This window comes from Desmodus rotundus, chromosome 7 (assembly GCF_022682495.2).
Source record: "Desmodus rotundus isolate HL8 chromosome 7, HLdesRot8A.1, whole genome shotgun sequence".
Taxonomy (NCBI): Eukaryota; Metazoa; Chordata; class Mammalia; order Chiroptera; family Phyllostomidae; genus Desmodus; species Desmodus rotundus.
The window spans coordinates 106,088,641-106,113,437 of record NC_071393.1 but is presented as its reverse complement, the minus strand read 5'-3'; the positions used below and the strand labels follow the sequence as shown (position 1 = coordinate 106,113,437).

Sequence of the window (24,797 nt, the reverse complement as noted above, 5' to 3'; positions counted from 1 at the left end):
AAGTGTGTTGCACATTTGGAAAATGATTTATTACTTTTCCCTTTCACACACTGCATATTCTTACTTCTAGACATCCAGCCTAGATCACTATTCTTAAACATCTAAAACTTTCAACTTATCAGTAGAAATCAATATAAAATTATAAAGTGTAACCCTTGAAATATATCTTTCAAACAAGCAATTAAAATGTGGCTTACCATTTTGATGCCTGTGGAAAATGTCACTGGTTTTATAGGTTTAGGTTTCTCAAGTTGCATTTCCAATTGGGTAGATCTATCTTTATGCTGAGCCAAAAGTAGAGCAACGGGGAGATCAGAACTCTCCTGTAAGAAAAGTTAACATGCAATATAAAAGTTAAAAAAAAAACTTAAAGAGCAACAGGTCCATTATTTTAAATTATGCCTTTCCATAAGCATTTGATGTCAACCTACATATTCACTTTATGGAGAACACTTTACAAAAAATCTTAACATTCCATAATAAGAAAAGGCTGTTTTACACTCGTAAATCAAAACATGCAAAAAATTATTTTTATAAAATCCACATTAAAGAAAATATAATAGGGTCTTATTTCATCTAGCAATGCCAACCATATTTATTAAAATAAAAAAATTAGAAGCTAATCACAAAAAGAGTAGTACAAAGTACTATAACTTAGATCAGATGTTTATCTAAGACACATTCTTTGTAGCAGTGAATTCAGACCAGTTTGAAATTGTTTCCCATTAGATTTCACCTGAGGCTGTTTGGAAATGATCCTTGCTCTGTTTTGTACAATGGAATGATTGTTAAGTACAACCAAAAGTACATTTATTTTCTCTTTTACTGACTTATTTTTAGAAATGAAGTCTAATTTTTTTTAACAAAATGATAGTCAATGTTTTTAATGTCTACGTTGATACTAAATCAGGGCCACTACTCACACAAATCTGTACACACACATATTAAAAACACAAAGCAAATTACTAATTCTTCTGTGTAGGGTGTTATTTATCCTGTTTAACATGAAGTCCTAGTACATGTAAAGTGCTGTGGAGCTAAAGTCTAAACTAAAAGATATCCTGACTTTTTCCTCTCTGAGTGGTCAGCTGAATAAGAACACAGAAACATGCAGAAGGAACGCAGGAGCCTAAGATCATACACACACACACACACACACACATACTACTACTACTACTACTACTACTACTACTACTACTACTACTACTACTACTACTACTACTACTACTACTACTACTTTCTGTATCCGTAAATAAAAACAAAGGGCACAAATGCATTTTGATCTCCTACGTCAAGGTTACTTACAAAAATAAACATATTCATCAAATGGCCTACAAATTTTTTAAATAGTAACTACCCACAATTTAATACTGAAAAAAAACTATATTGCTAACATTTCATAGTATAAGGGTAAACTTATAGCAGAATCTAATTTTATTTCCAAATCTAACAACTTAATAATATTTTTAGGCACACATGTGACTAATGAATATAGTTAAAGGAATTGTTTTAGGGTTCTAGTACAGAAGTAATTCAAATAACAAGCCAATTTATTTCAACAGAATTGTCCTAGAATAAATCTGTACCTCAAGACTGTAATAGAAGTGCTCTGTAAGAACGTGTTACAAAAATTAAATCTTTTAAAAATAAATGGAAGAACACATTGTATTTATAAAGTAGAACTTTATTAAGAAGCAAACCCCTTGTGACCTGGCTTTAGCAATAATGGAGAATGAATGAAATATACTATGAGAATATACTTGAATATCTTTCATATTCTACAATAAAAACATTAGTAATGCATTAGTAATGGCACTGCCATGAGTCTCTGCAGCTATTCTAGATTTCCATTAAGAATTTTATAATAAAAATGTAAAATTATAGAACACTTTAAATAGGCTATAGCCCAAAATATCTCTTAAAATCTATTACTATCTTTTCACATGTAAAAAACTAACAGAAGAAAAACTAATTTCCTTGGCTTCCCAATTTATACTCTAAGTGAATTCAAATGCTCTTGGATACCTGGTATTTACTCTTAAAAAGTAAAAGTTCTTCTGTAAAAGCAAGACAATGTGTTCACTTCAAAACCTGCTAATCAATATTTTGGCCTGGTTTCACTTTCACATAAAAGGCCCTAACTATTAAAATGTCTTGGTAAACAGCTGAAATTTAATAAAAGTAAACATTCTGGGAATCTAAAACCAATTTTGATACTGCAGCATACAATTACCTCAAACCCACTTTATTCTACTTTAGCACTCAAAACTTTGGAGGCTGAAAATCTTTGTGAATGTTAAACTAGAATTAAGCGGGAGCTCTAACAACTACAAAAAATCTACAGAGTAAAATAAACTATAGGAAACACACATCCTCTTGGGAATACATAAAATGCAGATTCAGCCTTTCAAATTATTTCATTCTTCTTAGCTTTCCATTTTACCTTGAAAGGTTCCCTAACCTACATTAATTGCCTGAAGGTACCTTATTTGATACTTAAAGAAATTTTAATAAGACTGCCTGTAATACTCATTAAAAGCCTTATAATGACCATTTTTAAAAGATTATTTTAACTGACTTTAAGCAAGCCATCTGGCAAACAATATTTCTAATAAAAATCAGCTACTGCATTTGACAGCAATATTAGCCCATACAAAATTTCAGACATAAACTGAAGAGAATTTTCAAACAGGAATATAAAACAATTTACTAAGTCAGGACCTGTTTTAAAACCTTTTTCCAAAGTGTTTTTAAAAAAAAAAACAACAACCTGAATTTACAATTAGGATTAAATAAAGGGACTCTGTAGGCAACATTACAGTAAATACTAAGTCATAAACATTAAGACCGTAACATTAAAATTGTCATGTACAGTATAATATAATGTCAATGCTTTACAAAAAGTTAAAAAGTGACTTTTAGCACAAGGACCAAATCTGAAACAGAGAAAAAAAATCTAGTAAGTAGTGCTTGTTGCCTAAATAAGTTTAGTTGAATAATTCTAAGACTTGAGCTTCTAGATATACTTACCAATGCCAATGCTATCTTTTTTAAATAAAATGTAACTCAACATACACAGAAAAAAATACAATATACTCTTTTACTTAATAAGGATCAGAAGGAAAAAAATTGAATGAATTCTTTCAATTAGTCAATAAGGAATAAATCTGTTAACATTTTAACAAAAAAACCTAAATATTCAAAAATTAAAGTAAAAAAGAATCTTTAAAATAAATTTTAAAATGGGAACCAGAAATTCAAACTTCATTGGTTATTCTAAACCAATATGTTGTAATTAATTGTTCTAATGAATACAGTAAATTGCTAAGAATTATTTAACTACCATGTTACATGATCTAAACAGTGAAGAAAGTATGTGCAGTAATGACTTGCAGGTGAAGAAAACAGGAAGTGGGGGGTGGTCCTCACAAAAGCCAATTTTAACTCCAGATTATACACAATGTACAACAGTGGCAGTTTCACATCTTGCTTCACGCCCCACTGAATTAAAAGGGAGCTTCACGCCAACAGCAACTCAATGAGGCAGCAAAACACAGTACTTTGAGGACTAAAAGAATATGCAAGTATAATTGCTATGCAAAGCTACCTAACCTCAAGGTAAAATCTAAAAACTCTTTATATTAGATGAAACATCTTTAAAATGTTAAAGTTTAATTTCATCTTATGTCTAAGTTCTGTATTTGTAATTAATTCAATTGACTGTATAGAGGAGAAGCATTACCGAAGACAAGTGTGTCATTTTGTACAAAATGATGAGGGAAAGAACCTTTCAATAAATAATTACATCAATATTTACTAACTGATTTACTAAAGGTTTTAATTTCTCACAAACTATATGTCCACAAAAACTGTGAAACACAACACATGTCATTTCACATGTTAAAGCCTTATCTGCCACTTAATAGTTTCAAGAAAAATTAATGGAAGTTGCTAAGGGAAACATCATATTCTATCTTACATGCCACTGTTTTTGAACCAATTTACACTCCTCTCAGACAAAGTACATATGGTTTATGATAACAAGCATTTTTTATCTAAGCCTTATTACTGTCCTTACCCCAACTTTTCCTTTACTTTCTCACCTATCTCTAATTTAAATAATCTTACTTTCTCTCTTTATTCTTGGTTAGCTGGCTAACCAAGAGTTAGCAAAAGTTAGAATAGAAAAATATACACATATACATTTACCTGATCACAGAATAACAAACAGTCTATCAACTAAACTGAGAAGTTAGGTGTTTTAACACCTCATGGAAATTAATTATTTGGGCAGAAAGAGAAAGGGAAGAATACAAAAGACCTTCCTGGAGAGGATGATATTCTAGCTAATCAGCATCACGCTGGGTTATAAGGATCAAATAATACATGAAATCTATGAAATACTTCATAAACCTTAGTTATTATCACTGCTATTATCTAACAATGTCAACCACTTGAGGAGCTAATTTCTGGAAAACACCTATGACTTGCAACAAAACACCACTATTTCTTTTAATTACTTTTCACACTAAAATATGAAATATAGTTCTCACAGAGTAACCAGAGCCACTATAAACTTCAGTATGGAGCTTAAACAACTGAAAATGAGCCAGTTATTAGAAAACCAGTATTAATTAGGAGAAATTGCTCTGAAAACAATGTGTTTTAGTAAATTTAGAAACATGCAAACAATCTATTAACAGTAGACTAGATTATGTCAGTTATATTACTCTCACTTCTGAGAACAAAATGGATATTGACAATTTTTTTTTAAATAAAGGACTAGAAGTTGAATATACCAGCACAAACTGGATACCATTTATAAGCCATTATCCAGCATAATAAATAAGAAATACAAACCCTGAAGACTAATGACTTTTTTTATCGCAACTAGCATTAATACGAACCAGTTCATCTAAAAAAGCCTGCTTATTCTTCTTTTTTAGAATCTGCTGTAGTTGTTCTTCTTTTTGTACAAACAGTCTTCTTTGTTCATTTTCCTGTCGTTCTACCTCTAAAGCTTCTTCCAATTCCTCCTGTTCCCGAGTCTAAAACAGAAACATTTATATGTGGTATGGAATAAATTTAGTAACCAGCATCAGTCTTATACCACATTTTTGAAAGCATAAAGCACACCGGTCACTTATTGTTTAATAGCATAGCAATTCCACTTTGAAGGAACTAAAATCCATTTTCTTCCACGCAGACATGTTACTATTAAAGAGAGTGACATCTAGCACTGAACAAACAAACACCCAAACAAAGTACATGCAGCCCAGTTACAGAACTGCAGGAACTGTGCTTAATAATGGGTTAACTTATTTATAATGATTACAGACAGTTTCAAGTCATTCATTTTAGAGGATTTAACAAGGAAAACAGACCAAAATAAAAAACATGACATAACAAACAGATAATCTCCACATAGAACTACTGACTGAAATGCTCCATTTAAAAGACTGGTTTATTTAACAGCAATAATTTCCCAAATATATAAAATAATGAAAACTTAACACAGCACTTAGCTTCTTTTTTCCAAGCTAAAATAAGTCTATATGATGCCAGAGTTCCAAAAAGCATTCATTAAGGTAAATTTTTTTTAAATGAAGTTATTTTCTAACACAGGCATGTAAATTTCAACAGTCCTCTTTCTGGACTGAAAAATTCAAAATTCAAAGTTAATATGTACACAGAATTAACTACAGGTCTACTCATTCCTCTTTTATGAAGTTCTTCAGCAATATTAAATACTTCTGGGCTCCAAAATTTATTCCAACTCTAACTCATACTTAAACATAGTATTATACCAAGTCTTTGCTCTTTAGGTCTTATGAATAAAAAAATGCAGTAAAATCTGAATGGCTTTATTTTAAAACCTTGACTCTTGCTCTTGAAAATGTTGTAATGCTTTTGTTTTAATTCAACAGAACATTGTGAATTCATGGCACCTGAAGGCAAATATGGAATGGGGGGAGAGAGCATAATAAATTTGGGGATCACTAACATAATATAGAAATTAACAGAGACCTCAAACAAAGGAGCATTTTTAATGTAAAATAATATATAAAACATTTTATTGGATTTTTAAATCTCATACAGAAGATAAACTCCCCCCTAAAATACAAAGTGCTCATGGAAAAAGATGTTTCACTTATAATTCAAACTCAGTATATCCAAAATTAAGTTTAGCACCTGGTCTCCCAAAGCTGATCACCCTCTATATTTCTTATTCTGCTAAATGCACACCTATATCTCAGTCAACTCAAGCTGAAACCACAAAGTTATCCTTATTTAATCCTTCTCCCCACGCTGTCATTCCCCTTAAATTAAGTGTGTCTCTAAGTTCTATTAGCATCTCTCTCTATAATTTTACAAACTTCTCCTCTAGTACTCCTCTAGTGGAGAATTCAAATGTGATCTAGTAGGATTAATAGGAATGAATGTAAAAAGTTAGGGTTAAAGGCTGAGGTAGTAGGGCTGGAAAAGTGAACTACCTGGTTTGGAGGCCCACCGAACAGAAAAAGATGAGCTTCATAATAAAGCAGTGGCACGTGAGCAACTAAGTATGACAAGTGTTATAGAAGTATACACAGGGTACAACGGGAACAGAATTGATAGGGAGGTAAATTCTTTTTGAGATGATGGAAGACAAGCAGAGTCAGAAAAGACTTCACACAGAGTGTTGTGGGCTGGAAGTGTCCCCACAAAATATCTGTTGAAGTCTTTTTTTTTTTTTCCAGAGTGCTTCAGAGTGGGAAATCAAACCATCTCTTCAAATATCTCACTCTTAGTCATCAAGTTCTGCCTGGACAAAGGTTTCAAAAGACCAGCTGCAATTTTCTACTTGTGGGGCTTCTTCTAAAAGGCATCTGACCTCTCTGTGGACCATTTGTACACCTTCCTCCCTGGCTTTGCAAATGGCCTTTTAGAGTCCTGAAGGCTTCTGACAGATCAAAAAAGTCAGAAGAATAGACTGTGAAAGCACCTCAAGGAGTAAATTAGAAATGATGCTGTGAGTGATTAGAACAAGAATGAGTGCAGTAGTTTATTGGAAATTCCAGAAGCACCCCAGGGTCACCTTCCTGCACGGATCAGAGAGTTCAGAGAGGCCTAGGAAAACTGAGAAGAGAAGAATCCATATTTAAGAGCTCCCCTGCACCACATTTCAACCACTTTGAGGTTCACCATCATAATTTTTTTCTAGGCATAAAGCTCAGAAATTCCCCTGACAATTCCTACCACCAAAATCATCATTTTTCATTTATTTGTTTATTTGTTTTTTTAGATTCTACTTGTAAGTGAAACCATATGGTATTTGTCTTTCTGAATGACTCATTTCACTTAGCATAATATCCTCAAGGTCCATCCATGCTGTCACAAAGGTAAAATTTTATTCTTTTTTCTGGCCAAGTAGTATTTCACTATGTGTATGTACAACAGCTTTTTTATCCACTCATATACTGATGGGCACTTGGGTTGCTCCCATACCTTGGCTATTGTAAATAATGCTTCAATAAACACAGGGATGCATATATGAGTATTCTTTCAAATTAGTATTTTGAGTTTCTTTGGATATATTCCCAGAATTGCTGGGAATTGCTGGGGTCATAAGGCAATTTCATTTTTAATTGTTTGAGGAACAATTAGACTTCCACACTGCTTTCCATAGTGGTTGCAGCAATCTCCATTCCAACCAACAGTACACTAGGTTTCCTTACATTGAAGTTTTAACCCCTGGTACCTGCCAATGTAATCTTATTTGGAAATAGGGTCTTTGCATATGCAAGCGAATCCAGGTCCATTGGAAATCTGGACAGACACACGGGGAGAAGGCCATGTGAAGACTAAGGCAGAGATCAGAGGAGTGTCAAAGGTTGCTGGCGAACACCAGAAGCTAGAAGAAGCAAAAACAAAAAACAAACAAACAAAAAAGGAAGCTTCACTAGAGGTTTCAGAGAGAACATAACCTGGACAAAGGTTTCCTTAACTTATAGACTCTACAACCATGAGAGAATAAATTCCTGTTGCTATAAGCCACCTAGTTTGTGATAATTTGTTAGTGCAGCCCTAGGAAACTAATATAGGTAGGATGAGCTAAGACTGAAAGAGCAGGTATTTACCCCCACTGGAGACTGGAATGGCCATTTAGACACAAAAAACAAAGGTGCAAAGACATGAATCAACATGGATTGCTTGCTGTGGCCAAGTCATGAAGTGTGGGGATGGGAAAAAGCTCTTGATACAGCAGGACAGGTAAGCAGAGAGCAAAGACATGGAAAGTCTATCACACCATGCATACTAAGGGAATCTGTGCCACACTAAGGCAACTGGGAAGAATTAAGGAAATTTAAACTGAGTTTAGAAAGATGACTAGAAGCAGATACAAATCAACAGGGTTCAAGAGTGAAGACAGGAAAACTAGTTAGAAAAATATTTTAATAACCCAGGTAAGAAATCATGTAGAAGCATTCATTTCTAAAACAAAAGAAGAAAATATTTAGCAACTAACCAGCTTTAATTTATTTTTCTGAATGACATCTTTGTTTTCCTTTTGGTATATCTCCATTTTCTTTTTGGTGTTGTCCAAATCCACATTGTTGGTCAAGTTGAAAACTACATCAGAAAGGAAACAATGACATGAAATATAGTTTTAATAAAATCTTAAGTAGGCAAAAACCAAATAGTCATCTTAATGACTTCTTAATTCCTTACAGCTCTACTTGTGTCCTTTTACCTACTACCTATTTTAGAGACTAGCTCTAGTTCAACAATTATGTTTTCTGAGCCAAATATAAGGGAACTGTCAGACTATCACAAAATACGTGTGTGCCATAATCACATTAAATTTGATTTTTATAGTCTTTACTCTAATTTTAAAAGCATACAAAAAGAAAGCTTAAAATTTAAATTAAAAAAGTAAGTATGGGATCTACTACACTGGTCAGAATCAATCTTCAAAAGAATCTGTGCTCCAGAAACAAAAAAATATCCAAAAGGAAAAAAATATCCAAAAGGAAAAAATATATAATTTATATTTTGAAACAACAGGTTTTATTGATATTCGAATGGTCTCCAACATGGCTATTCACAGCTTGAATTATTTCCCACCTAGTCTAGATCTGGAAAAATATGAAAGACACAAGAGCTAACACTTAACAGAAAGGTAAAGGACAAATTACCACCAAAATTTAAGACCAAAATAATGTTGCAAGAGAAGCTGCTGAGGCATGTTACGACAGCTAATAAATTTTCAGTGAATTAGACCTGCCTTTCAATAATTCCAACCCAAAATAACTTGAATTATAAATGCCTTTACTCCCTCCTAAGTTTACATACATAAATCAGGAAGTTGCTATAGTACTCTGAACAAGAAAAAAACTCTTTGGTATATATAAATTCACACTATAAAGTACTGCCCCACCACTTACAGTGTTTTAGCATCAGCCTTTCTAAAGAAGGATCCAAATCATTAAGACTATCCTGTTCCATAATTCAATTCAGACTTCCCTCGGCTTCCTCTGAAATCTTTCTCCACCCATTACTAGCTCTTCTACCCCTTTTCCAGTTACTTACCACTGCTTCCTGCTGTTTATCCTATAAAAAGGTTTGATCTGCCCTACATAACTGCTCTATTACCTGTTCCTACAAATTCCTTCCCCACCCCACTCCTTCTTTTAACTAACAACCATCTAAAATAGTTTTTAGACTTTTGGATTAGAGTCTTGTAAGATTTGAAAAGTAATATTGGAGGCCCAAAATGGGGCTACCCATTTTGTTGAGTAAGGCCATCAAACATACCCAAAAGACCAATCTCATCCATTTTTTATCTCTTCAAAAGGCCAACTTACTTCAGAACATCAAAAATTCAGTTTCATTTAGCTATGTAGGAAAATAAAAGCAATTCTCAGTTCTATTATATGCAATTTAAAAACTCTGGGAGGCACAGAGAAAATAAGAAACAATAGCCCTCTAGCTTTTTCTCTAGCTTTTTCTCTACAACGTAGAAAAGAAAGTAGTAACTGCAGTAAACCAGGGAATCTGGCTAGGATGCAATGTAGGGTATTCTCCATAAAGTACATTCTGGCCCCAACACAAAACAGAGAAGGCGGCTCTAAACTAGCAATGGCCTTCATAAAGGCAATTGTGATCCATTAGTTAATGTAGTCTAATTCCACTATCTCTCCCAACCACTCACAACTTACTTCTTGTACTTATCAGGCCATCCACTGAGGCACCAAATCCAATAATCTTTCACAACCTCCACCACCATCAACATGTACAACCACTTAATTCTTTTTTTTTTTTTTCCCTTTACCATTTAGCCCCCTCCCCCAACAGTCATCACACTGTCATCCATGTCCATGAGTCCTTTTTCCTTTTTGCTCAATCCTTCCACCCCCATCCCCTTCTCTCCCCCATTAGCTGTCCTCCTGCTCCCTATTTATGAGTCTGTCTCTATTTTGCTTGTCAGTTCAATTTGTTCATTAGATTTCACATATGAGTGAAATCATGTGGTGATTTTCTTTCCTGACTGGCTTATTTCACTTAGCATATAATGTTCTCCAGGTCCATCCATAGTGTTGCAAAGGATAAAACTTTCTTCTTTTTACAACCAAGTAATATTTCATTGTGTAAATGTACCATAGTTGTTTTATCCACTTAATTATTTATCTGTCAACAATAGGACTGTCAAGCTAAAACACCAAGATTTAACACTTCATTCACCTAACCCATTCTCCTTTGCACTCTGCAAGCACCAGCTGCCAAATCCTGCAGATTCTACCACCAAAATCTCTTTAAAACTGCCCCATTCTCAAGGTACTCTGACAATGCACCAAGCCGGGATCTATTTTCTTCTCCCTGAAAAATTTATAATAATCTCTGACTTAACTTCCTTTCTCCAGGATCTTTTCATCTTACCCTATACACTAGCCCCATCCATAATATACAATGCTGCCAGACTAGTATTTCTGAATCACACTCATATCACCTTCCACCTCTACCATCACTACACTCCCTCTGTCATCTCTTTTACCAGGAAAAAACCACTTTTAGAATTCAGAACCCTTCTGGGTGCAACCACTGGCTATAATCTAAACTAACAACCTGGCTATAACTACTTTCATCTCCCCTTAATAAAGACCTCTCTTGAAACTAGTCAGCTCTTCGTTCTCCAAAGTCCCCACACTTCCTGTTCCAATTCCTTTGATCACACGGTTCGGCCTAGAATGCCTGACCCCCCTTTCCTTACTACTGAAAATATACCCAATCTTTAAGTGTCTGCCCAAATACTTTTCCATGAGGTCTCCCTGATCTCCCAACAAGAAATAACCTCCTTCTCTCATAAATGTCGAAAACATTATTTACAACTCATACAAAAATCTTTCTACTTTACATGATTATACACACGTACACAGCATTCTTTACTTTGTACTTCATCTTGCATGCAAAAATCCTATTTTTTACAATCTCTGTATCACCCAGACATAAGGGAAAAAAGGAAAGGGAAAAAATTTAATGATTATCTATTAGATTCCCAACACTATGGTGTTGTGAGCATACAAAAGAACATCTTGTTTTCAAAGACAAACATTCTTATTAGATCACCCCTACCTACACACATAAAATTAAAGTAATAATACAAAACACTCTATGATGAAGTGATAATAGCAAAAAGCAAAGGTATCCTTAAGTCATTCATTAAATAATATTTAACACTGCACTATTATTGAAAAATATTTATTAAAGAAATAAACTGTCCTCCCTTTTAATGGAATCAGCTACCAACTAACCTTCTAAAACAAAGTTCTGATTATGTCATTAAGTTACAAGTCACTAAGTTCACTCATTGCTTCTGCATCCATAATGCCTTGAAAAAAAAAAACTCCAAACTTATGTCACATTCCACATTCCTTTTCCCTCTCTGCTTTGTCAGTTCTGCAGATACCTCAGAGTCTCTTCAAGAAGCAAATGGAAGAGACCAAGCCAATTCCAACCAGAGCAGCTTTCCCTCATTTGTATGCTTATGTGACCTCTATAGTGTGTGTGTATGTATCAATCAAACATTTATGAAATACATATGACAAGTACTATATCCAGCATTTGACTTCACTTAATCCTCCTAACAACTTTATGATGATATCGGTACACTTCACAGATAAGATTTAGAGATATTAACTACGTCCAAGATATATAGCTAAGTAAATGTTGGAATCAGGATTTTAACCCAGGCTATCTGATTCCAAAGCCTGAACCTCACCTACAATACTAGTTCTATTGCTTCTCTCAATGCCTAACACCCACTGCTAGTCCAGTTCAGTTATTCCTGTATGACACTTTCCTACTTCCATACCCATGATCAAAGTGATCCCAGACAGCCCATCTTAGCCCCAACCTCATCTCAGAACAAGTATAGATATCCATATCTGACTTGACTTCCTATACCCAATATAATCCCCAGATCTTTCTTATAATTCACTTTGCAGGTACAATCTCTCCATCCCCAAATGCTTGCAATACATTATCTAACATTATCTATACCATTATGGTAGCACTTACCCACTTTCTTTGTAATTATTTTTAATGTATACATCTATTTCACCTACTAGAGTGTGGCTTGAGGGCAGATTCTAGGTCTGATTCATCTTTATCACTTCCAGCACTTAAATTAAAAACTTCCAGCCCTGACTGATGTGGCTCAGTGGGCTGGGCATGGTCCCACAAACCAAAGGGTCACTGGTTTGATTCCTAGTCATCATACTACTGGGGTGCGAGCCAGATCCCCAGTTGGGAGCATGCAGGAAGAAGATCGACATTTCCCTCACACATCAATGTTCCCATCCCTCTCTTTTTCTCTTTTCCCCTCGCTCTAAAAATAAATAAATAAAATATTCAAAAAAAAACCCCAAACTTCCAATCCACACCCATTAGAATAACCAAAATCCAAAATACTGACAACACCAAATACTGAAAAGGATGCTGAGCAATGGGAATCTTCATTCATTGCAGTGAGAATGCAAAATGGCACGGCCATTTTGCAAACACAGTTTGACAGTTTGTCTTACAAAACTATACATACTCTTGCCATACAATCTGGCAAGTCCAACCAATGTTGTTAAAATCTATGTCTATACAAAAATCTGCACACAAATATTTACAGCAGCTTTATTCATAATTGCCAAAATATGGAAGCAACCAAGCTGTCCTTCCATAGGTGAAGGACACATTTCCATGGATAAATAATCTGTGGTACATACAGACAAGGGAATACTATTCAGCACTAGAAAGAAATGAGCTATCAAACCATGAAGAAATGAAGTAACTGTAAATACACATTACTAAGCAAAAGAAGTCAACTTGAGAAAGCTACATACTGTATGACTCCAAATATATGACACTCTGGACAAAGCAAAACTACAGAAAAAGTACAACAATCAGTGATTGCCAGGAGTTGGGCAGAAGGAGGACGGGAGGGACAATAGGCAGAAAACAGAATTTTGGGGGCAGTGGAGCTATTATGTATGATACTATTAAGTTGGCCAAAAGTTCATTTGGTTTTTTCCATAAGATGGCTCTAGTACTGCTTAGTTGTCTTGAACTTCATTCAAAACAATTTTGTTAGACTGTATTGTGACAGCTGTCATATCAGCATGCATTAAAAAAAACTTATCAAAACTGGTGAATTTTTGTGTAGCCATTGTAATATTGAAGATGGAAGAAAATGTGCAACGTTTTCAGCATATCATGCTTTATTATTTCAAGAAAGGTAAAAATGCAACTGAAACACAAAAAAAAGATTTGTGCGGTGTATGGAGAAGGTGCTGTGACTGATCAAACATGTCAAAAGTGGTTTGTGAAGTTTCACACTGGAGATTTCTCTCTGGACAATGCTCCACATTTGGGCAGACCAGTTGAAGTTGACAGCGATCAAATTGAGACATTAATTGAGAATAATCAACGTTATACCACAGAGGAGATAGCCAACATACTCAAAATATCCAAATTAATAAAGTTATTGGTGAAAATGAAAAATGTGTCTTTTATTTTATGGAAAAAAAACATACAAACTTTCTGGCCAATCCAATATAATGGTGAATACATGATATTATACATTTGTCCAAGCCCATAAAATGTACAGCACCAAGGGCAAACCCTAATGTGAACTATGGACTTTGGACAATATCCCTGCGAGTTCATCAATTACAACAAACTTACCACTCTGGTGGGGGATGTTTACAGCAAAGGAGTCCGTGCAGTCTAGGATATGGGAACTCTACTTTTTCATTAATTGTGCTGTGAATCTGAAACTGCTCTAAAAAATAAAGTCTATTAAAAAGGGGTTGGGGGCCTTCCCATCTATTTCCCATCTGTTTAAGAAATATCGGTTGAATTATCACAAGAGGAAAAATAAAGAAATAAACCAATGCTAACATTTATAATTCTCTTTATAATTACAAATTTAACTGAAATGACCTTTATAATTACAGAATTGAATGATACAGATGGAAAAATAAGATGTAAAATTATAGAAATAATCTTAGTTCCTTATGGTATGAACCTACTGACAAGTAAAGTAATCAACTTGATATCTTATGTTGAACTCAACAGAATGTTTACAGCAATTCAAGAAAAAAATATCAGTTTATCAGCAAGCTAAGACAGGGTACTGCTGATTTAAACGTTCCATTAAATAGAACCTAGAAATGCTCTGGCTGGTGTGGCTCAGTGGGTTGGGCATCGTCCCACAGACCCAAGGTTCACCAGTTCAATTCCTAGTCAGGGCACAGGCTTGGGTTGCAGACCAGGTCCCCGGCTCGGGGTATGCAAGAGGCAGCCAATTGATGGTTCTCTTGCACATTGATGTTTCTCTTCCTTTCTTTCTCCCTCCCTTGCCCCCTCTCTAAAAATAAATAAAAATAAAATATTTAAATAGAACCCAGAAATAGGTAAAGTTAAATTCTAAGTGAAATCTGTTTGTACATAATTTCTTTCTTTTATGCTTATTAAAAACTTTGATAAATTCCAAAAAAATCAAAATAATTTATTTGTTTATTTCATTTTTTTAAAGATTTTCTTTTATTTAGTTTTAGACAGAGGGGAAGGGAGGGAGAGAAAAATCAAAGTGTGGTTGCCTCTCATGTGACCCCAACTGGGGACCTGGCCCGCAACCCAGTCATGTGCTGTGACTGGGAATTGAACCAGTGACCCTTTGGTTAGCAGATTGGCGCTCAATCCACTGAGCCACACCAGCCAGGGCTGTTTATTTCATTTTTAATTTAGAAAGCAAAGGTAATAGCAATAACAGATGTGAATCATAATCATAAATAATACAAATCTCTACCTTTAAAAAGAAGAAAAACAAAAAGTGAATTACTATTTTAAAAACTTTTCAGATGAAGCAAGTCTCTCATTCATGCCACAATGAATCAGGTTGTGATATAATAGCCTTGAAGAAAACAAAATAGAAGATAATTTTCTATGCAATCATTTTGCCCTTTATCTGGCTACTGGTGTAGCTCAGATGTTGACCTGTCTTTGGTCGAGTATTAAAAGCCAACAAAAAACCTATTGTGTTTTCTGAAAGATTTAATGTTAAGTACAATTTTAAAGTCTTTTTGACATCCAGAATTTATAATTAAAGCCCTCAGGACTTTCTCACCCTTTTAAAATAAGCAATACCCTGAACCAAAAGAATAATCTGTTTATTATGAAACTAAGAACAAACCTTTGAGATGATCCCTGGGGCCAAAGAACAAGAATTTTTATGTTTAGATTGTCATAACCACAGAAAAGAGCCTATTGTTAATGCTACAAGAAAGATCATCTTCATGTGTGTCCTTTATATTGTAATTTCTATACCATTATTCAAATTCCAAAATTTTTCTATTTTTACATTTGTGATGTTCAAAGGATTCATCATGAAATTTATATAACAAAATGACCAGCCCCCAATTTATAAATCCTCAAACGCTCATTCCTTAGTCAAAATAACAACTCTAATCCTCACTCTAGGCCTAACCATCTTCAAAGGGACCCTTCTACCTGTAAGATCAATTTCAAACTTAAGATCCTTCAAAATATGGCCACAACCTACTTTTTTTTCTCTTATCTCCCACATTTCCACCAATCAGCACCTCATATTCTAGACTCAGGCTGTTAACTACTCGCGAACACTAATAAGCACTTTCATGGGCTCTGAGAGTCAGAAAAACCTATGTTCAAAATCTGGTACCATTATTTACTAGCAATGTGATCTCAGGCACAATACTTCAGTCTCTGCCTCGTCTCCATATGTAAAATAGGGATAAAAATGTCTGCCTCCCTTAGAGTTGTAAAAATTATTATATGAGATAATATGAGTACAGCTCAGTCGAGCTCTTATTAAATTAACATTTTAAGTATGGTGATTACCAGAGGGGGGTGGGGAGGTATAAAAAGGTAAAGGGGGAATAAATGGTGACAAAAGGGGACACTTGACTGACTGTGAACACACAATACAATATAGAGATAAGGTAGTATAGAATTGTACACTTGAAACCTATATAATTTTATTAACCAATGTCACACCAATAAATTCAGTGAAATAATTTTTAATTAACATTTTATACTTTTGATTAACACAGAGATAACCAATACAGAAATAACAACCATCTAACCATCTTTGAAAGCATGAATAAAACACAAAGTAAATAACTATTGAAACAAGATTTTTAAAGGAAGTTTATGCCACCACAATCAGCACAATGGCACACAACTAAGTGGTAGAAGCACATCCTAACAAACTTAAAAAGGCAACAGCTACTATTTCCCTCATTTCTATACTTTCCACCCAACAAAACAAAACAACAGAAAATACTGCCTGTTCTCCAGCTTTTATTTTCCTGATGAATACCATGCAACTGCTCAAGGTCAGATTACTTTAATTTATCCTTGCCTGCTCTTTCCTACATCAAAATAGTCACTTGAATATTCACTCTCTAAAACATCACCTTTATCTATCACCCCTGCTACCTATGCCAAGCTCATACTATTTCTCATCCAAATTACTGTCATGGTTTCTTAAAAGTGGTCTCCCAGCCTTGAGTATCTCCTGTCATTATTCCACATCTCTACCACACTGTCCCACTGGCTCACTTGATCATAGAATAAATTCTTACCCTGACAGCCTAGTCTGTTTTTCAAGCCACATTTCTGGTCATTCCCCACTTCTGTCTACCTGTAACAGATTACATGCTTATTCTCCAATATGTGCAACACCCTTGTATCTCTGTGACTTTGTCTTTTGCTACAAAGGTTCTTCCATCCTCTTTCTACCTGGTAAACTCCTATTCATCTTTTAAGATCAAACCCAAATGTGACCTTTTCTCTGAATTTCACCAAGCTATAACTGTATTTCCTAAATGCTGAACTGTTTTGTTATCTATACTCCATAACATTTTATAAATAAATGCCTATACTTCATATTAAATTAGTCATTAGTTTACATAATTATCTCCCCCTTTAGAGTCCAAACTTATTGAAAGCAAAATCTTATGTCCCCAGCAAGTGATGCAGTTCACACAGATTGATTATTTGCTAAACTGAGCTGAAGTTCAGAAAATAAACTCTAAGTCCGTGAGACTAGGTCTCAAGCTTCATCAATATCTTCAAATACAATAGAACTGCTCTTTACCCAACATAATCGGAATTAGTAGTTAATTATTTTAAAAATCTGTTAAAGGAAGGAAACATACATACTGCTGAGTACTTTAACTGAAAACACACATACTAAGGGTACAGTCATTTTCTAACTTAATTACATAAGCCAAGATCTAGTCTTTAATTGGAGTATCATATATAAATCATACCTGTCATCTATACTGTTAAATTTGTCTTTCTAAAAGTGAACCAAGAATTTGAGAAGCAGAATCCTCATGGAGTTTCGCAATTTTTCCCAACCTTATAAACTACCTAACTAAATTACATAATTACAGTAACAAGTACCACTAGCATCAGATTTGGTTACCCATGCCTACAACTCTGGGTGTATAACTGAACTGGTGAAAGAAGTGCAGAGGTGTGCTGGGGGACATCTTCTAATGGAGAGAATTCATCGTGTATTCATTATGCTTTGGGCAACAGTAAATAACATTTTACAGAAAAACTGGGAAATGTCAGTTACCCCAATGAGTCAACTGAGTGGAGGTTAATTAAGAAAGCTTCAACATACTGCAACTAAGAACAGTCCTTCATAAAATCACTTTCAAATGAAATGCTCTGAGCCACAGTTTCCTTTCCTGGTAAAGGATTACATATTGTACAGGCCTAATATCCAGATCTGCTCTTACCTGTCAGTCCTAGCTGTCACTTCTGGACACGAACTTCATTTTACCTATGGGCCCCAGACTGCTCATATCTTCAAACTAATTCATCTCATAGCAAAAATATACACATATTTTTAAATCATGACTCAACAAGAATCTTGTTCCAGACTAAGACCCCTTCTTCCCCACCTTCTTTATCCATCAGTGTCTCTTAGTTATCATCCTGCCTGCCTGGTTGGACTTGTGACCATGTATTCAACTTGCCCTGTGACATCTATGATTTCCTTTCTCTTTACTGCCTGACCAGACTTTTTGTCCTATACTTAGTACCTATGTATATAGCCAGATTTCTATATATCTGCGTACCTGCAGATTCCTTTTTGATTTATCTTTTCAGTCTATAACTTAACTTTTCTACTTTGCCTTGGTTTTCCCAATTCCACCACCTTTTCAGCTAAAATCCATAGACATTCATAGTTGCTAACATTACATTCAAAGTGCAGTGAACAATTACAATGAAAAAGCAATGGGTCCAAAGTACTAACAGATCCCAGAAAAAGTCCAAATTATGTTCTCTACATAGCAAATATGCTATGACACAACAAACAAACTTAGATATCTTAGAAAAGTTTCAGTAACAGTTGAAACAAAAAATTTTCTGGGTTTCTCAGAGTTAGTAAAAAAAAAAGTTAAAGGAATTAGAATACTCCACTCCTCAATTTTTAAATTTTCTAAAAATTTACCATATATAAACCATGTCAAGAATAATCAATTTTATTATAATCATATTTTAAATAAAAATGTGAGGCCCTGGCTGGTATGGCTCAGTGGACTGAGTGCTGGCCTGCAAATGGAAAGGTTGCTGGTTTGATTCTCAGTCAGGGCATGTACCTGGGTTGTGGGCCAGGTCCCAAGTTGGGGGCATTCGAGAAGCAACCAATCAATGTATCTATCACACACTGACGTATCTCTCGCACATCGATGTTTCTCTCCCTCTTTCTCCCTCCCTTCCCCTCTCTCTAAATGTAAATAAAATCTTTAAAATAAATAAATAAATAAGAATGTGGGTATAGCTTGAAACAAGATGATTGTTTGATTCTCTTACTCTCCTTCTAATTTTTATGGTCTATGATTGTTTTTTAACATTTCTAAGCCTGTATTGAGTAATAATAATGGCAACTTTAAAAATAACATTAATCCCTGGCTGGTGAGGCTCAGTGTACTGAGTGCTGGCCTGTGAACCAAAGGGTCGCTGGTTTGATTCCCAGTCAGGGCACATGCCTGGCTTGTGGGCTGGGTCCCCAGTGGGGGATGCATGAGAGGCAACCACATATTGATGTTTCTCTCCCTCTTTTTCTCCCTCCCTTCCCCTCTGTCTAAAAATAAATAAATAAAATCTTTTAAAAAAACATTGATATTTTTAATTGATATATAACAACTTTCAGAGTTTTTAACATCTCTGAAATCCTACATAAGAAAATGAAACAATACTTTCTTTTGATGAAAACATCCTCTTAACAAACCACAGCATGAAAAAAAGGCACTAAGGTTACTCTATCCTGATTCTAGAATAACACTAAATAACAGAATGCCACTTCAACAGTAAACTGCTTCAAAGTATTTTGAAACTACTGCATGCGCAGAAGCATAAATGATGATAAACAACATATACCTTTAGTCATCATGGATATAGGTAATAGAAATTCTGTTTTTAAAAAATCTGAGTATTCTTTCCTGTGTTGACTCTAATACATCATCAACAAACAGATGATATATACACAGGTACAGCCTCCTTTCCCAGCAATACAGTGGTATTCCTCATATTTTTTCCTAAGACGAAATGTTTATTGCTTAAGTATGTCCTTTACTTAAGTATGCCTTCAATATAACAAACATGAGTAAGTACAACAGAAAGTAATGATGGTAACATCAGCTATCACAACAAAATTCGTTCAAGTTTTGAAATGTTCTCCTAGGCATCTAAAAGATAGAAGTACACATTAGAACACCAAAAGTATAAGCATTAAAAACTTACCAATTTCTTCCACTTCTTCCAGGAAATCATTATATTCTCTTAGACTAGGAAAGTCTTCTTCTCTTTTATTATATCTTTAAGAGAAGAAAAAATTAACATATCACATATCACTTGCTTTCAATATTATCCAACTACTTTGTTTATTCTTACTTAATTCATACATGATACATAGAAAAGGATTGCTTACTATGTAAAATACTGTTTTCTTGACACCAGGTTTGTACCTAAGACCAAGAATGTTGTTCTTGCCCTGACTGATGTGGCTCAGGAGGTTGGGCGTCCTCCCACAAACTGAAAGATCTCCAGTTTGATTCCCAGGCAGGACGCATGCCTGAGTTGTGGGCCAGGACCCCAATTGGAGACACACAAGAGGCAACTGATTGATGTTTCACACATCGATGTTTCTCTCCCTCTCTGTCCCCCTCCTTTCCCATCTCTGTAAAAGTAAATATAAGAAATCTTTTTTAAAATGCTGTTCTTAAATTGATATGGCTACAGAGAAGCAGCAGAATCAGGAGAGAGTGGTACAATAAAAAATCCTTCTAAGACTCATGAGAAAGAAAAAGAAACTAGGACCCTGAAGCAATGGAAAATGGGCTTAAACCATGCCTATCATGATATTGTTTACTTTTCTTATAGATGCATTAATTCCCAGAAAGCTAAAAATGAATTCAAAAACTGCATTCCTGTTTTTCATGACAGTCTAAGGAATGCAACATCAGGAAAATCTGTAAACACTGTAACATACCTGTGAAGAATTAGAAAATCATAGCCTTTAACAATAAAAGACAAGAATCTAAGAGAGACTCCCTCCTAGAAGTAATCCAGATAATAAAAGAGTAGCTGGGGAACCAAAGTAACACTGGTTAGACACCTGGAAAGATGCTGCTCAAACATTAGTGACCAAGGTTGAAATGCAACCACCAAAATAAATAAATAAATAAAACAAAAATAAATTAAATATAGATATTAATTCTTCAAATTTCAAAAACAATAAGCTGAAGACATTTTATTTGTCTTCTTCTTACAGCAAGAAGACAAATAAAATGACACCCAAATCTATTAACACAGGGTAAAAATCTAAATTATAAATTAAAAAGAATACATATGTACACATACCTAGAGATATATATAAAAATAAATAATAGCTAACACCTGATTTTCTCTAACAGCCTTCAAATCTCAACTTAAACACTACCTCCTTGGGCCCTACCTGACATCCTGTCTCACACCAACATACAGTCACTAACTTCACAGCATTTTTCTCAATTTATAATCCCATACAGTTTTGTTTGCCTGTTTTATATTGTCTACCTCTATGCCATCCTATGCTACCATACTACAAAAGCCTTTGAGGACAAGGTTCATAGCTGTTTCACTCATTTCATACCTAGTGCCTAATATGTATAATGCAGTGCTTGCACATAGGAGGTTCTCAGTATATATTTAATTAAATTAATGCAAAAATAGCAAATAAATGAATTGTGAAGCCATCAATCAAGAGGATTTACTCTCTTCTAACAAAGTTTAGATAATTAATATTTCTGAGTTCTCTAAGAACTTAAATGTTTTTTGAACAAATACACAGATGAATTTATACGTATTTATTCACTTGCCAAACTGTCCACATTACAATCCTCAAGTAATGATATCAATTATGGAAATAATTATTTAAGTCCTCTGTGGAAAGAACCATTCAAGCAATAGTAATACATACATCTTTAGCACTTTTTTCCGAATCTCAACCTCCTTGTCCACAGCAGGATCTTCGAAGAGCTGTACCCTGAAGTTGCTCTTCCTAAGAGGAGTGCCACACTCAGGACAGTTCCCAGCTCCTCTCACAAAGAGTAAATCCACACAACTTTCACACCTGTCGGAGAAAAGTACGATATAACTTTTAAGCTAGTATTCAAGTGTGCAACAAATCTGTATATAGTTTGTCTTTTCATGTTTTGGGGACTTTTTGTGTGTTTGGGCAGGCTTTTGGGGGTGGGAAATTAGTCATTGCTACTTAAAGTCTTACCAAAAATTTTTGGAAAATGTTCATTTTCATTCAGAGGTTACTTTTCACACATAGGTATTCCAAGAGATAGCAATTTGGTTTTCCAAATTAAACAGAGTTGGGGACTAGGAGGATTCAGAGGGAGCAGGATAGGGAGAAGTCAAAGAGGCAACTAAAAGACTGGTCCATGGTCACCTCCATTCCCAGTTCAGCATCACCTTAGACCTAGGCAAGAAAAGCCTTGGCCAGGGGCCTATACCTTAGAGAGCACTGCTTAAGTCAGTCACTAAGACCACAACTTTCCTTCCCTTTCAGCCTTGTAAGAAAGTTTTTTGTAAGTTCAGTAAGCAATTAAGCAAATGGGCATTATAGGAGAGAAGTGCTTATTGAAGGAGGCCCCCCAAGCCAGAGGGTGAAAAACTGAGAGGGCTCCCAAACATGCAGAGAAAGGAGAAAATTACCACAGCCTCTGCCCAAGAAGTCCTAGAAAGAGTGGTTACTTATAAAAACTTTAACCAGTCAAAACTGGCTACCTCAAATCCACCAGAGTGATTGCCTACACAGGTTTCCCAAATACCTGCATCCTCTCTTGAGTAGTTCGATATGGGGAAGAGCTTAGAAGTCTTGAGTTGGAAAGCAAGGAGCTGGAAACATTGACTTCTTTGTACCAGATTTCTGGGGATTTGACAGGATCAGTTCCCATGCTGTTTCCGGTAGCCCCAAGTACCGCCCAATCATCCCTGCCCTACCCCGACAGCTTCACTCTATTAATCAGACTAGCAAGTGGAAAGGCTCGCTGGAGAAGAGAGCAGCTCCTTTAGGCCTTGGTTCTTGAGAATGCAGGCAACAGGGAACTCAGGATGCAGAATGGAAACTGAGGCTGTGCCAGAAATGTACTTTGATTCATAACTCGTTTTTGATCCTCACCTGATAACATGCTTATTGATTTTAGAGGGGAAGGGAGGGAAAGAGAGAGGGAGAGAAACATCAATGCGAGAGAGAAACATCGATCAGTTGCCTCTGCTACATACCCCAACCAGAGACCAAACCCGCAACCCAGGCATGTGCCCTAACCTGTAATCAAACCCGCTGTGACCTTTTGGTTTACGGGATGATACTCCAACCAACTGAGCCATACCAGCTAGGGCTGATTCATAACTTCTAAATATTTACATGTTTTGGTATGTAGTCATCCAGTTGTAATCTTGCCCAACTCCACATAGGTTAGAGCCACAAGAATCTCCTTTCTTAGCATTGCCGAAAATTCTTTCTTTATGTGTTGATTTTCTGTAACCTCCACTAGGATGTAAACTTCATGAGGGCAGGCAATAATCTTTTGCCTACTCTTTTTCCATTTCGTTTGCTGGTTCCTTCTCCTCTGTAAGACGTCTGAAAGTTGAAGTGCCTACAGTTATGTCCTGGGCATTCATTCTTCTCCCTCCATAACTAATCGCATTTAGTATAAATAGCTTTAAGTATGGTTCTCAGAACTTGACTACAGACTTGATCTCATTCCTGAGCTCCAGATTCCAACTCAACTACCTAACCAACAGTTCCACTCAAATGTCTAGGGTTATCTCAAACATACCAAGTCCAAACAGAATTCTTCATCCCTTCATCCTGTGCTACTTGCTCCTCCCCCAAGTACTCCTATTTTAGTAAATGTCACCACCACCCACCAAGTTGCTCAATCAAAAAATCTAAAGGTCCTTGATCTCTCTCTTCCTAATTCCTCACATCAAATTTAGAGCAAGACCAATTGGCATCACATCTAAAATACTTGCTAAAATACATCCACTTCTGGCCATTTCCACTGTTATAAGCCACTATCACTTATTATCTGAAGTACTGCTAAAGCCTCCCAACTGCTCTCCTTGCTTTCACTATTGCCCTCAACCCTCTCTCGCCTCCTTCCCCCCAAATTTGTTCTTTACAGAACAGCCAGAATGATCTCTTTAAATTAGAAATTAGCTCATTTCACTTCCTTGTTCATGACCCAATAGAGTCTCACATTAAATAGCATACAATCCAAATGTGTTACAAAACCCTGGAAGACACTAAATGACCTGACCCCTACCTAACTCTCCAGCTACATGTGCTATCAATCCACATACCCCTGTGTTCTTCCTGTCTTTCCAACATGACAAGGTCATCAAGTTTCAGGGCAACTGTACTTATCTTCTCTGCCAGAAACTCCCTTCTCCCCAATCTTCCTATGGCTGTCTCCTCTCATAAGTCAAGTCTCAAACCAAATGTCATCTGTTCAGAAAGACTCTTATTGAAAAATTCAGTCCCTATTCCTATCTAAGGTTGTCCTCTACTTGTGCCATAAAACAGCCAAAATTCTTGTTAGAAATTGACCTCTCCACTTTTAAAACATCATATCCATGAGATATCTTCTCTTTAGAGATGCATTCTTTACCAAACCCAATCTACAGTTGGTAACCCTGTTATCTTT

At 35.4% G+C, this 24,797-nt stretch overlaps 1 protein-coding gene across 3 annotated transcripts in view; it reads right to left on the bottom strand.

The window, feature by feature from the left end:
- Positions 1-24,797, bottom strand: part of MNAT1 (MNAT1 component of CDK activating kinase) — a 168,035-nt gene that overhangs the window by 108,477 nt on the left and 34,761 nt on the right. For all 3 annotated transcript variants that reach the window (XM_053928173.1, XM_045201450.2, XM_024567623.3), the window contains exons 2-6: positions 22,055-22,207; positions 20,338-20,411; positions 8,510-8,613; positions 4,908-5,048; positions 198-323 (exon numbers count right to left, since the gene is read on the bottom strand). In XM_053928173.1, the coding sequence (XP_053784148.1) occupies positions 198-323; positions 4,908-5,048; positions 8,510-8,613; positions 20,338-20,411; positions 22,055-22,207 (598 nt within the window). The remainder of the gene's footprint in view (positions 1-197; positions 324-4,907; positions 5,049-8,509; positions 8,614-20,337; positions 20,412-22,054; positions 22,208-24,797) is intronic.